General features: G+C 45.0%; 1 protein-coding gene across 1 annotated transcript in view; it reads right to left on the bottom strand.

Moving 5' to 3' along the window:
• Positions 1-13,778, bottom strand: part of LOC104936443 (titin) — a 195,555-nt gene that overhangs the window by 71,867 nt on the left and 109,910 nt on the right. Inside the window, exons 122-148 of the mRNA XM_027290741.1 lie at positions 9,660-9,938; positions 9,158-9,566; positions 8,931-9,055; positions 8,557-8,823; positions 8,179-8,448; positions 7,790-8,089; positions 7,227-7,529; positions 6,847-7,034; positions 6,438-6,552; positions 6,043-6,330; positions 5,759-5,910; positions 5,476-5,623; positions 4,954-5,253; positions 4,303-4,590; positions 3,910-4,206; positions 3,603-3,789; positions 3,394-3,509; positions 3,007-3,306; positions 2,610-2,909; positions 2,397-2,502; positions 1,956-2,152; positions 1,562-1,867; positions 1,312-1,465; positions 973-1,097; positions 722-840; positions 456-636; positions 51-353 (exon numbers count right to left, since the gene is read on the bottom strand). Coding sequence (XP_027146542.1) covers positions 51-353; positions 456-636; positions 722-840; positions 973-1,097; positions 1,312-1,465; positions 1,562-1,867; positions 1,956-2,152; positions 2,397-2,502; positions 2,610-2,909; positions 3,007-3,306; positions 3,394-3,509; positions 3,603-3,789; positions 3,910-4,206; positions 4,303-4,590; positions 4,954-5,253; positions 5,476-5,623; positions 5,759-5,910; positions 6,043-6,330; positions 6,438-6,552; positions 6,847-7,034; positions 7,227-7,529; positions 7,790-8,089; positions 8,179-8,448; positions 8,557-8,823; positions 8,931-9,055; positions 9,158-9,566; positions 9,660-9,938 — 6,123 coding nt within the window. The remainder of the gene's footprint in view (positions 1-50; positions 354-455; positions 637-721; positions 841-972; positions 1,098-1,311; positions 1,466-1,561; positions 1,868-1,955; positions 2,153-2,396; positions 2,503-2,609; positions 2,910-3,006; positions 3,307-3,393; positions 3,510-3,602; positions 3,790-3,909; positions 4,207-4,302; positions 4,591-4,953; positions 5,254-5,475; positions 5,624-5,758; positions 5,911-6,042; positions 6,331-6,437; positions 6,553-6,846; positions 7,035-7,226; positions 7,530-7,789; positions 8,090-8,178; positions 8,449-8,556; positions 8,824-8,930; positions 9,056-9,157; positions 9,567-9,659; positions 9,939-13,778) is intronic.

The raw sequence follows: 13,778 nt of genomic DNA, 5'->3' as shown, positions 1-13,778 counted from the left end.
ATTATTATTAAAGACAGAAGATCACAATGAGACATTTCTGAGCTCCTTACCGATGGCATCCGAAGCCTTGGCGAATGGTGTGTTGCGTGATGGCTCGCTGATGCCGGCGGCGTTTTCAGCTTTGACTCTGAAGGTGTAGTTCTTGCCCTCCGTCAGACCTCTGACGGTGTAGGACAGAACAGGCACCAAGAAGTCATTGCATCTTTCCCACTTGTCTTCGCCCTTCTGCTGCTTCTCCAGGACGTAGCCCATGATCTTGCAGCCACCGTCGTACATTGGTGGCTTCCAGGTCAGAGTGATGGTGCTTGATGTTGGGTAATGGGTCTCCACATCCACAGGTGGGTCAGGAGCATCTAGGATGAGAGATAGGTTTCAGTTAGTTCTTTCCTGGTTGCAAACTCAAGTCTCTTCTCCTCCAGAGCCACAGCAGACAATAAACCTATTTTTTTTCCTACGTTTCTGGTCCTCTGCGATGACTGGGTTGCGGAGCTCAGTGAACTCTCCTCCCCCAATCTTGTTGATGGCCTGGACTCTGAAGTAGTACTCTCCGTTGGGGATGAGATCTTTAACGTTCCAGCACATCTTGTTCTCTCCAGACATCACGTTGACATACGTCCTCCTGCCAGCTTCACGGCGCTGCATGTAAATCACAAACCAAATGATCAGTTTTCACCTTCAAACCAAGCAGAGTCAGAAATAAAACCATGCCACCATCTCTGACCTGCAGGACGTAGTGAATGATTGGACTGCCACCGTCATAGTCTGGAGGATCCCAGGACACTTTGCAGGAGTTCTTTGTGATCTCAGAGGCCAGGATTTCCTTACAAGGACCAGGAAGACCTGAACACAGAAAGACAATGTTAAAAAAAAGAGTGTTCTGGTCAGAACATCAATCACATCAATCACAATCAATGTGATTGATGTCTATGTGATAATGTCTATGTGATAATGTAAAAACTGTGGATAGAGTACCAATGACTTTGACGTTGATGGTGGCACTGGCAGCTCCCAGTGTATTCTCCAGAGTGACTTTGTACTGTCCAGCATCAGGGTGAAGGCTGCTGTCGATTTCCAGGTGACAGGCAGTATACTCCTTCCTGTTGAATACAAACAATCTAATTGTAGAAAATCAGCAATTTTATAATCTGGGGACTGCCAGCATTTAGTTTGGGATGGTTTTGGACAGTAATGAAGAAAGTTTTAGCCCTGCTGCTACAAAGATATTAGTTCTGGCTCTGTCCAAAGGTAACAATCTTTTTACAATCAAAACAGGTGTTTTTGGACTTTTAAAATGGGTCATGTCACACTGACCTGAAGCCGAGACGTTCATCTGCCTTAAGCTCCTTGCCGTCCTTGTGCCAGGTGATTCTGGGTGAGGGGACGGCTTTGAAGGGAACTGGGATGTGCAGCTTCTCTGTTTCCACAACAACCAGATCCAGAGTCTGGAACTCCAGTGTTGGGTTACCTTAAAAAACACACACATAAAAAAAAAACATTCACCTGTTAGTGTCAGTTTGTTGACTTATTGAACATTAAGGACAGCGTTAAGCTTAGCTCTTACAGTCAGTTTCTTTGGCGAAGACGTTCTCAGAGATGTCGGATGGCTCGCTGACTCCGACGCTGTTGATAGCTCTCACTCTCAGGATGTACTCCTTCTCAGGGACTACACCCTCCTCCACGCAGTATTTCAGCTCCCTCACTGGACGTGAGTTGACCCTCATCCACTTCTCTGTTCCTGGCTCACACATCTCAATGTGGTAGCCGGTGATGGGGCAGCCGCCATCCCTCTGCGGAGGCTTCCAGGCAATGGACAGGAAGTTACGGCCGGCTCCAGTTACGTGCAGCTCGATGGGTGGTGATGGCATTTCTGGAACGGACAGGGCAAAAGGATTTAGCCTCTTTTTACACTTTACTGTATAGTTTCTTACTGAGCCATCAATTGTTACTGGACTAACCTGTTGGATCTTCGATGGTGAGGATCTCGGTGGGTTCGCTTGGATGACCAACGCCAGCCTCGTTTTCAGCACAGACCTGGAACTGAACCTCTGTTCCCTCGATGACGTCTGTTACTCTGTACTTACAGTCTGGACCTGAAGTCTTTCCACATTTCACCCAGCGAGTTCCAAGCTTCTCTTTCTTTTCAATGGAATACCTGGAGGCCAGAGTCACCACAAGGTAAACAACAAATACTCTGACATAAAAACCTGAAAAATAGCTATCATGAGGAATCATGGTAAGGTAGCATCCCCCTACACAGGACCAACGGCTCCTAATTGCAGAATAAATCTCGACACTACACTGTGACACTGGTAGGGAGCATAAAAATAATCCACCATTAGGATGGCATGAATTTATTTAACGTTTGCTAATAAAGATGTGTTGGGGAAAAAAATTACTTGAGGATTGGTCTGCCACCATCGTTCTTAGGTTCCTCCCACTGCAGGTCCACGTATCTTTTAGTCACAGCGTTGACAGTAAGGCCGTAAGGTGGCCCAGGAGTAGCTATGAGAAAAAGAATATTATTCATCAACAGATCAATGGGGATCAATTTTCTTCCTCCTGATTAAAATAGTTAAATGTATACATCACTAAAACTACTCTACACTTACTGAAAGTGTCTTTGGCCAGCACAGAGTCCTCCAGCTCGCAGAACGGTCCGACGCCCACAGCGTTCTCTGCAGCAACGCGGAACACGTAGAGTGATCCTTCATTGAGTGGCGACACGGTGTACTTCAGCTCCTTGACTGTGGTGTCGACAGCCTGCCAGCCTTTACGCTTGGCGTCACGCTTCTCCACCACGTAGTTGGTGATCTTTGAGCCGCCGTCACGTTCAGGAGCTGTCCACTTCAAGTCAGCACTCTTCCTGCTGATGTTGACGACTTCCAACCAGCGAGGAGCAGTAGGAGGGTCTGGAGAGGACAACGATATACCGTCATATGTTGAATGTGTGAATTCATTTAACATAGCAGGACTTTGGGCAGCAGTTGATCCATCAGTTCTACTCACTGAGTCTCTCTTTGCAGAGCACTGGGTCGCTAGGCTCGCTAGGTTCGCTCTCTCCGGCCACATTAACAGCTCGCACCCTGAAAGAGTACTCCTGCTTCTCCATCAGCCCCTTCAAGAAGTACTCCAGGAGGTTGATGTCCTCTGCCACGCGGATCCAGTCTGTGGTACCACTCTTCAGCATCTCAATGACGTAGCCTTCGATCTTTGCACCACCATCGTGCTCCGGTTTGGTCCACATCAGGAAGCAGGAAGTCTTGGCCACATCCTTCACAGTGGGTTTACCAGGAGCCCATGGAGGATCTGGAAGAGTTAAACCATGATGTTTTTATCTGAACAGGTTTTTGATGTTCATACACAAATAAAGTGAGTACGGAAACACGTTTGTACCAATAGGATCTTTGACAAGGATTGGATCTGTCTCTTTGCTGGGTTTTCCAGTTCCAGCCAGATTCTCAGCTAGGACTCTGAACTTGTACTTCTTCCTGGTGGGAAGACCCTTGACTCTGCAGAGGAAAACACGCCAAATTAGCAGATCTAAATCCAAGAAAGGAGCTCGGTGTAAAACTCATTTCAGACAGTGGAGTGGTTAGACTCACCTATAGTTGGTGTCTTTGATTGGCAGCTTGTTGCATCTTATCCACCTGTCATGGTCAGGTTCGTATCTCTCCACCCAGTATCCGGTGATGGGACTTCCTCCGTCCTCATCAGGCTCGTACCAGGTCAGAGTAAGGGAGTCCTTGGCAATGTCTGAAGGTTCCAGCTTGTAAGGAGCCCCAGGAGTTTCTAAGGACAAATCAAGAGGCATAAGCTAACTGAACTAAAACTTTGATATTTTTCCTCGCAGTTTACTTTAAGATTACATATTCATGTGATAAACATAAGTCCTATGGTCAAGTGACCTACCGAAGGGGTATCTGGCGATGATGGATGGGTGTTCAGCAGGTGGGCCAACACCAAACTGGTTCTCAGCAAAGACTCTAAAGATGTATTCCTTAAATTTGACCAGGCCTACAGCTTTGTATGTGGTCTGTTTAATGGTGGAGGACAGCCGGTGCCAGATCTCGCTCTCTGCAGCACGGCGCTCAACGATGTAGTTGGTTACTCTGGAACCGCCATCGTCACGTGGAGGGTTCCAGGCCAGGAAGCAGGTCTCGTTGGTGATCTCAGAGATGTCAAAGGCAGCTGGAGGACCAGGCTTATCTGTGTGAGGAAAGCAGATTTGAAATTTAATTAACCAGATGTCAAGATAAAAACTTTTTTTCTTTTTTTGTTTTCTCTGTTGTCATCTGGTCTTACCAAGGATGTTGACTTCAACGGTGGCAGTGGCACGGCCCTTGCTGTTGGTGGCCTCTATGATGTAGGTGGAGCTGTCATCTCTCTTGGTCTTTGCGATGCTAACGGTAGAGTGTCCTGGCTTGGTGTCGATGGACACCCTGTCATCAGGTTTGAGTACCAGGTCAGCCTTGGTCCATTTCACCCTGGGTTCCGGCTTACCAGTCACCTCGGCTGGGAGTTCGATCTTGCTGCCAGCCTTGGCGGTAAGACCGGCCAGCAGTTTGGCGTCCAGCTGGATCTCTGGAGGCTCTGCAGAGAAAATGAAAATGAGAGGTCATTCAGAAATTTGAAGAAAACAAATACAACTTTACTGTCTCTTGGTAAATACTACAAAACATTCATGTATCCACACAACATCAATGCGTATTTCACAGCATGCTACTATGTGTGTGTGTGGTGTAGAACGCCCTCTGGTGTTCATTGTTGGTAAATCTTTGTGTTTTGATTGGAGTCAGGGTTTTGTTCAATAAAACTTTGACTGACCTCACATATTGTGAATATCATTTAGAATATTGACAAAGGGAAGAAAAATCCTTTTTTAAATTCTGCATAGTAAATAAAAATAATTGTGAATAACTTTGTACATGGAATAAATTAGTCAATTCTAGGTACCTATGGGATCAACGGCCTGGATCTCATCAGTAGCCTTGCAAGGCTGGCTGGCTCCAAGTTTGTTCAGAGCTCGGACTCTGTAGGCGTACCACTGGCCCTCGATCAGGCCTGTCACCTGGCATTTCAGCTCAGGTACCAGGTCCCCACAGGGTTCCCACTTATCGGTTCCTCTCTGGCAACGATCCACATTGTAGCCACGGATGCCAGATCCACCATCATACTTTGGTGGCTCCCATGTCAGGAAGATGCCGCTGGCTGACTTGTCTCTCCATCTGAGGTTCTCTGGAGGGTCGGGGATGGCTGGAGGGAAACGAGATGGAGGGGTTAGAAAGTTCCTTAGGACTGTATAAAGCTGAAAGGCAGACCATTTTTGGAAAGTCAAAACAACCCAGACTATGTCTCTTAAGTCTAGCACCATGCATCCTGAATGTCCTGTGTGTAATGTACTGTAAACATACGTACATACTGCATATAACACAAGGATTTAAAGAAATTAACACAAGAGTAATTATGCATGCTCACTGGCAGGAGAGGAGACATTGACGGGCTCATCAATGTATGCTGGCTCTCCTGGTCCACACTTGTTGCAGGCGGTGACTCTGAACAGATACTCCTTCCCTTCAACCACATCGGTAACGGTGAACTCCTGATCCTGGATTCCTGTGATCACCTGAAAAAGAGAACAGAGAAACAGATTTTTAAATTATTGTTAGATGTCAGGTCAAAGAGACAGTCATGGAGACACTAGAGATGCAGGAGGTGAGGTTAGGATGTCAAGTTATGAATGCAGATATTGATGTCCTACCTTGACCCAGGTCTTGCGCGACACGTCCCGTTTCTCCACCTGGTAGCCAGTGAGAGGGCTTCCTCCGTCATGCTCAGGAGCCTCCCAGGTCAGGTGGACATGTTGTCGAGTCACCTCCAGAACCTTGAAGTCCTTCGGAGCGCTGGGCGCCGCTGGACAATGCAAACAAAAACATATTTAATCAAAAATAAAAGCTATTTAATTTGTACAGTTTTTAGTTCTTTAATTTGTGTTAATCACAAACTGCTTCAGATCAACTGTCTCCACAGACACATCGTCAGTACCAATGACGTTGACTTCAATCTCTCCAGAGACAGATGTGACATCATTCTCCAGGTGCAGGGTGTAGATGCCTTTGTCTGGGCGGACGCTTGGCGTAACAATCAATTCTGTGAATGTGGACTTAGTCATCATGGAGACCCGTTCGTCATCGGTGGTCAGCTCCTTCTCTCCGAAGGTCCACTTGGCGACGGGGGTCGGGTATCCGCTGATTGGGACTCTGATGGTTAGGGGTTGAGGGACGATCACCTCCAGGCCGTCTTTGAAACCGCTCAGGTCAAAGTTTGGAGCAACTGGAGAGGGGAGAAAGAGCCATCATTATACCAAACTGCTTTACATAAACAGCTACAAAAAAACATTTAAGAGTCGTTGATATTGAAACACATTAAAGAAGTCTCACAGTGTGGGTCATCGGCCAACAGAGGTCCGACGATGTTGGACGGGTCAGAGACTCCGGCAGCATTTTCAGCAAACACTTTATAGTTATACTTGGCTCCGTATTTCAGACCAGACACCTGAAAGGAAAGTTTATGTTAAAATAAAATAAAGTAACATTTGTGAGTGAATCTGAGAGAATGAATCCCACAATGGTGTCAGGGAAAAATATTTTAAAAAGACCAACGTACAAAGAAAAAGCTTCTCATGGTGACATTGTCTTAAATCTCTAACAACTTTACAACGTATTAATTGAGGGTTTTATACTACTTAGTATGTGGATGACTTTTGAGCCATCTGGATAGAGTTACCGTAAAGCAGCTATAGAGTTTGAACACTAAAAGTCTAAATCAGGACTGAGTGGTTATCTGTACCTTGTAGGTGAGGTCGGGGCAGAGGCGGGCGTTGCAGCGGAGCCACTTGTCGGTACCGTCCTCACAGCGCTCGATGATGTATCCGGTAATCATGCTGCCTCCATTCCTCAGAGGAGTCTCCCAGGTGAGCTGCACAGAGCTCTTGTTCTGGTCCTGATAGACCAGGTTCAGAGGGGGACTGGGACGCTCTGCAGAGGACGGAAACCAGAAATAAATATTACTGAAGAGGGGGCAGAGACTGAGATGATGAAGATGATGGCAATATTGCTTTAACCACTGATAATTTTACTGCACAAAGAGCTGGATGCCCTCCACGTTTTATGTCAACTTGTCCTCTAATTAATCATTTCATTAATATTTTGTCCTGTAGCCAAACTTACCGATGGGATCCATGATCTTGACGGGCTGGGAGGCGGCGCTGGGCTTGCCTTCACCGGCTTTGTTTTCAGCTTTGACCCTGAAGATGTACTCCTTGTTCTCAATGACGTCGTTAATAACGGCGCTGAGCTCATCGGCTTTGGTCACCTGGACGGGCGACCACTTCACCGACGTCCTGTCACGCAGCTCAATGATGTAAGAAGTGATGGGAGAACCTCCGTCCGACTCGGGAGGCTCCCAGGAGACGGTGCAGCCAAACTTGTTTACGTTTCCAACGATCACATTCAGAGGAGCTTCAGGAACATCTAAAAAGAAAAGAAGACGAGTTCTTCCTGTTCTGCTGTTCTGTCAGTTTCATTACAAATATCATTTATGTATTTCAACCAACACAGGAAGGCATAGGGGTGGTACTGTTCCCTTGTCTTTAGCTAGTTAATGTGTTTAAAAAAACCTAATTTGGTGTCCCTCAAGCGTCATGGATGGTGGTGCAAGACCACATCCTGGACTACTTCTATTCACTTGTTTTTTAATCCATTTACCTTAAAAATATAAATACAATTCTTACCAAACTTGTTCTTGGCCTGTACAGGTTTGTCGGTCTCTACGTTGGGTCCACTGCCGACCCGGTTTCGGGCGCAGACTCTGAACAGGTACATGGAGTCCTTCTGCAGGCCGGTCACTGTGTACTCAGGACTCTCGGCGTGGTCAGTGGCGAGTGTCCAGGTCTTACGCTTCACATCACGTCTCTCTACCACATAGCCAATGACCTTGCTGCCACCATCGCTCTGAGGCTCATCCCATGCAAGGCTGACCTCACCATCGGCGGTGTCGATCACCTGCAGGTTCTTCACAGGTCCTGGGACATCTAGGGGCAAAAAAAAAGTACTTTTTAGTTACTTAACTTACTTTAACATGCCTTGACTTTCACTTTGTGCTTGTGTTCAGAGAACTCACCGATGACTTCCAGGTTGATGAAGGCTTCTCCCTGTCCATGTTTGTTTTTGATGATGATCTTGTAGCGGCCCTGGTCAGACTTTACGGGGTCCTTCAGCCGGTACTCTGTGCGGTCGGCGGATGTGTAGATGTTGTCCTTTGGCAGACTCAGGTTGTTGTACAGCCAGTCGGCCTCGGCCTGTGGGTAGGCGCTGTAGGGGACAGCCATGGTGATGGGCTTCCTGGCGTCTGTGACGTAGTTCTGGTCTGTTGTCTTAATCTGAGGCACAGCTGGAAAAGAAGAGAGCAAGTTAGTTATATTACAGGAAACAGGAAATCTCCCTCTTTACTGGTTGAATAATATCTGACTTCACTGCGCCTCCACCCCTGATCTCTCACCTGCCAGCTCCAGCTTGGCCTTGGCGTCTTTGTCCTTGGCAATGATTCTGTAATCTCCCTGATCTCGAGGTCTGATCTCACAGACCTGCAGTCTGTGGATTTTACCCTCACTCATCATCTGGTATTTGTCTCCCTGGACAACCGTCATATTGTTCCTCAACCATTTCACCTCCACTCTGTCCTTGTTGAGCTCCACCTCGAACACGATGTCCGAGCCTGGAGGTTCAAACACGTCCTGTGGTGGTCTGACAATCTCCACTGGGATCTCTGCAGGATAGAAAGAGATTAATAAAGGGGTCATCCAGAGTAGAAAAAGAATGGGAAGTAATGGATATGTGAACATTTTTTACAGAGTGAACTCTAAAGAACCTCACCTTCAACAAAGAGCCTGGCTCTGGATCTCTTCTCGTCCACGCCACAGGCGTATTCACACTCGTCATCGGGTCTGCACTCCTTAATACGCAGGGTGCAAAGTTTTCCATCTTTTTCAAATGTGTATCTGTGAAAATAAAAGGAAGTCATTTAAAAGAGTCAGGACTGAATTTGTTCAGCTGCTGAAGTTCTCACTAAAGTTTATAGATGAAGGTCTATGGCGACGTACCTTGGTCCTTCTCTGATCTCGCGTCCGTTTCTGTACCACTTGACATCGGCTTTCTCTTTGGTCAGCTTGCATGAGAACTCTGCGTCATCGAACTCGGTGATGGTCTGGTCCTTCAGCTGCATGGAGAAGTCTGTCGGGGCCTCGCTGATGATCAGCTCTGCGGTGGACTTGTTGTCTCCGGCTACGGCAGTGTACTCGCCCTCATCTGCCAGTGTGCAGTCTTTGATGGTCAGTGTGTGCTTGTCTTTGTCAACTTTGTAGATGATGCGTTTGTCGAGGGCGATCTCTGCGCCGCCCTTCATCCACTTCAGCGTAGCGTTGTGCCTGTTGACCTTACAGGAGAAGCTCACAGTATTCTTCTCTTGAGTGTCGATGTCCTCCAGAGGAACCACAATCCTCAGACTCTCCTCTGAATGAGACAAAACATAGCAGCCATTATAGAAATGAGCAGTGTTTGAACATATTGTTTAAAGTGTACTGATTGTTTCCTCATTTCACTGACCTTTGATAGAGAGTTTGCAAGAGCTCTTTGCCTGCTCGCCTCTTTGATTGGTCAGGTTGATGCTGATGTCGGCTTCGTCTCCCTTCTGTGCGTCTCTGATCCTCAGGGAGAAGACGTTGTCTCTCTGGACCATCAAGTACTTGCTGCTCTCAAACATCGTCTCCTCGTTCTTCAGCCACTTGGCCTTTGCTCCCTCCTGGTTTACCTCACAGTTCAGGACAATTTCCTTACCCTCCATGGCCTCTGTGTCCTTCAGCGGCGTGATGATCTTAAGTTTCTCTGCAGGAGAAAAAACATCAGAGGTGTTATAAAAATTAGGGTTACACAGCTAGTTGGATGTTTTAACTTATACGATGTTTGTTCTTATATTACATGTCCTTAGGGCACTTCCCTTTATTGCTGTTTTCCTGAGACTGGCAGGGTCAGGTAAAGTTCAGGTTAATGTATAAATAGAGGGATTTCAGAACAGAATGAGTCAGAGAGGTGACATCAAGATTGGGGACATACTGGCTACTCATTAGGTGATATGTTGAAGAAAGCTGTTTAAATGCATTATATGCAAATTGACTGTTAACAATTTACAGGGGTTGAGACAGCCCATCTTCAGGAAAATGTATAAGAAGAAACTGTTAACGCTCCTCGAGGAGCCTTTTTCTCTGTAACCCCTTTAGTGTGTTGCACTGTGAAACACTCCTCTTGTACAAGAACAATAAATTCAACTTAAACTTTGATGCTTTGAATCCGATCCTCCTTATTTAAGGGTTTTTCTTTCAAATTCCCGTAACATCTGGCGCCCAACGTGGGGCCCCAATATCTGTTCTCCTCTGGAAGCGATGGCACTGGAAAAAACCTGCAGGTATATTGACTGAAAACCGCCACGAGGTTCCTAAGACCTTGTTTTGGCGTGAACCAGGACCATCTGAGAGAGGAGGCAGTGACGGGGCCAACCACACAAAAAACGACGAACCCACAGGATTGAGAAAACAAAAGAGTAAGTTGAATTTTGATTATTGGCCAGAGACTTCAGTTCAGTAAGAAACTTAGAGAGAGACTTCAGTTCAGTAAGAAACTTAGAGAGAGACTTCAGTTCAGTAAGAAACTTAGAGAGAGACTTCAGTTCAGTAAGAAACTCCCGAAGGCTGTGCCATCGGTGTGTAAATGCTTAAAACTGATGAGCAATTGGCCAATGCCATCAGTGAGATATGTAATGTAAAGTGCTTTGAGTGGTCAGAAGACTAGAAAGGTGCTATATAATTATAGTCCACTTACCATTTAAATCCTGATAATGTTAAATATTTTAAAAATGTATGTTTTCGTAGGAAGATTGGATGTATAAGAATGTGAAGAGTTGGTGAAAGTTATTAGTGAGAAAGAGAAAAGGTAAGTCAAGGAAAGAAGGACTGTTACAGGCCAAGTTGTGGCTTATAGAAGCTAGGGCCAGATAAGCCGGTATTCAGAGAAAGAAAATAGAAGGAGAAGAGAAAGTTACTAAAAGAGAAGAAAATGACAATTGTGGAAAATTTGGACACTATGCAAGAGACTGCAGAGCTCCAAGGAGGAGAGGAAGGAGGGGAGGTAGATGAGATTCTATCGTTACAGACAGCTGAGATTCTACTATCACAGGAAGGAACTAAACCATGGATAAAATTAGAAGTGCAAGAGAAAACAATAACTTTCTTGTGTGACACTGGAGCCTGTAGAACAGTTGTGCGACGTAGCGAAACAGAAGAAAATTTCCCTTTGCAGCTAAATAGCGGTTTGAGAGTCAGGTCAGCCACAGGACATGTAACTATTGAACCTCTGACCAAACCACTAAAAATTAGTGATCTTAAGAGAGAAGAAACAAAGAACAAAGAACAAAGAGAAGTATGCTGGCCTCAGTTGCGTCATCACAATTGTGTCCCGTTAACCTTTTAGGGAGAGATCTGATGACTAAACTAGAGATAGCAGTAGTACTGGACAAAATTGAACTAACAGTGAACTACTGGTACAGTTTAGATCTAATTCAAACAGGACCAAGTAGCATAACTCAAGAATTAATGAAATTAGTAAAAACCTGCATTCCTTCCGCTGAGATGAAAAATGTTGAAACACATACACCCGAACAGTTACACTGCACAATGTACTGTCGGCACGAGCGTGGACCAGATAAGGAATATCATGACAAATTCTTAAGAGAGCCCAGCTGTAAAGTAACTCTTACTGAACTATACTGGGACAAAAGAGGAAATTGTGCTTGTGTGGTGAGTCTCCAGAAGCCAGAAATGAAACTGTTTAGGGGGGGACTCACACCACACATTTCCTGTTCAAATATGATAAATTCACAGTGGAAGGATTTATCTCAAAAATAAAAAGATCAAACTATGAATGGAGAGAAGTGGGGGGGAAATTGAACGTGTGTTGCACCCATTGGAACTGGGTCACACAAGCGGTCAAGGCTGTACACCTCAGTGGAGAAACTAGTCTAGACTCTATCACCGATTGATACACTTTAACTGCTGACGAAGAGTTAGAGTTAACTAATCTACCCCAAGAGTTGTGGTCCAAGGGGTCAGCTGATGTGGGACTCATTAAAGGGGTACAATCAGTTAAAATAACTCCAAAAAGTTCTTACAGGCCGTATCAGAGACAGTATCCACTTAAACCAGAAGCTGAAGAAGGAATAACACCAATAATACAGGATTTACTGAGTGCAGCAGTTATTAGGAGTGTCCAAATGCAGCATGCAATAGTCCTTTGTTTCCTGTAAAGAAAGGATGGTACAGGATTTGCAAGCAGTAAACAAAGCAATAATACCACGTGCTCCCCTTGTACCAGATCCACACACTCTGTTAAATGAACTCAATCCAAAAGCTAAATATTTTACAGTGATAGATTTAGCTAATGCATTTTTCTCTATACCACTTCACAAAGAAGATCAATTTTGGTTTGCATTTCAGTATAGAGGTAAAAAGTATACATTCACAAGACTCCCACAAGGATATTGTGAAAGTCCGACCATCTTTTCAATGGCAATGTCATCTAACTTAGCACAATTTACTCCCCCAAGAGGAAGTCAGCTATTATTGTACGTTAATGATATTTTGCTGGCCTCAGAAAATGAACAAGATTGCAAAACTGACACTATTGCTCTATTAAAATATTTAGTGGAACAGGGCCATAAAGTAAGTAAAAATAAATTGCAGTTATGGAAAGAAGTAGTGAAATATCTAGGTTTCAATATCTCTCTTGAAGGTAAACACCTAGATGAGAATAGGAAAACTGCGATATTACATGCACCCAAACCACAGACAAAAAAACAAATGATGTCTTTTTTGGGAATGTCTAACTTCTGTAGAGCATGGATTGCCAATTATGCTGAAGTAACACATCCACTTCAAATGCTTATCTATGATCAACCCATGGCAGCTAATGAAGTGATCACATGGACTCCGGAGGGAGAACATGCGTTTGTACAAGTAAAACAATTACTAGTGAGTTCAGGAGTTTTAGCACTCCCAGATTATAAGAAACCATTTATACAAATGTGTGATGCTAGAAGTGGATTTATGACCAGTGTGCTAACCCAACCTTTTGGAGGAAAACTTAGACCCGTAGCATACTATTCGTCTAAATTAGATCAATAGCCAGAGCAATGCCGCAGTGTTTGCAAGCTGTACAGGCCGCAGCCTTAGTAATACAGAGTTCAGCTACAATTGTCTTGTTTCATCCATTAACACTGAAGGTGTCGCATGCTGTAGATGCTCTACTGACATAGTCAAAAATATCCTTCATGTCTCCAGCTAGACATCTAAACTGTATGACTATCCTACTCTCTCAGCCTCATCTGACTATTGAAAGGTGTACAGTTTTAAATCCAGCAACGATACTACCAAATGAAACAGAAGGCGTTAAACATGATTGTGTAGCTGAAACCACAGAAAAAGTGTTGCCAAGAGCAGATTTAACTGATGTGGCGTTACAAAATCCGGATGTAGTGATGTTTGTAGACGGATCGTGTAAAAAGAACCCAGATGGGACAAACAGTAGTGGATATGCAGTGGTAACTATAGACAAAGTGTTAAAATCTAGAGCACTAGTACCCCACCTCTCAGCTCAAACAGCAGAACTGATTGCACT

The sequence above is a fragment of the Larimichthys crocea genome, chromosome XVIII, assembly GCF_000972845.2.
Source record: "Larimichthys crocea isolate SSNF chromosome XVIII, L_crocea_2.0, whole genome shotgun sequence".
Classification (NCBI taxonomy): Eukaryota; Metazoa; Chordata; class Actinopteri; family Sciaenidae; genus Larimichthys; species Larimichthys crocea.
This window is presented reverse-complemented; position numbering and strand designations above follow the sequence as displayed.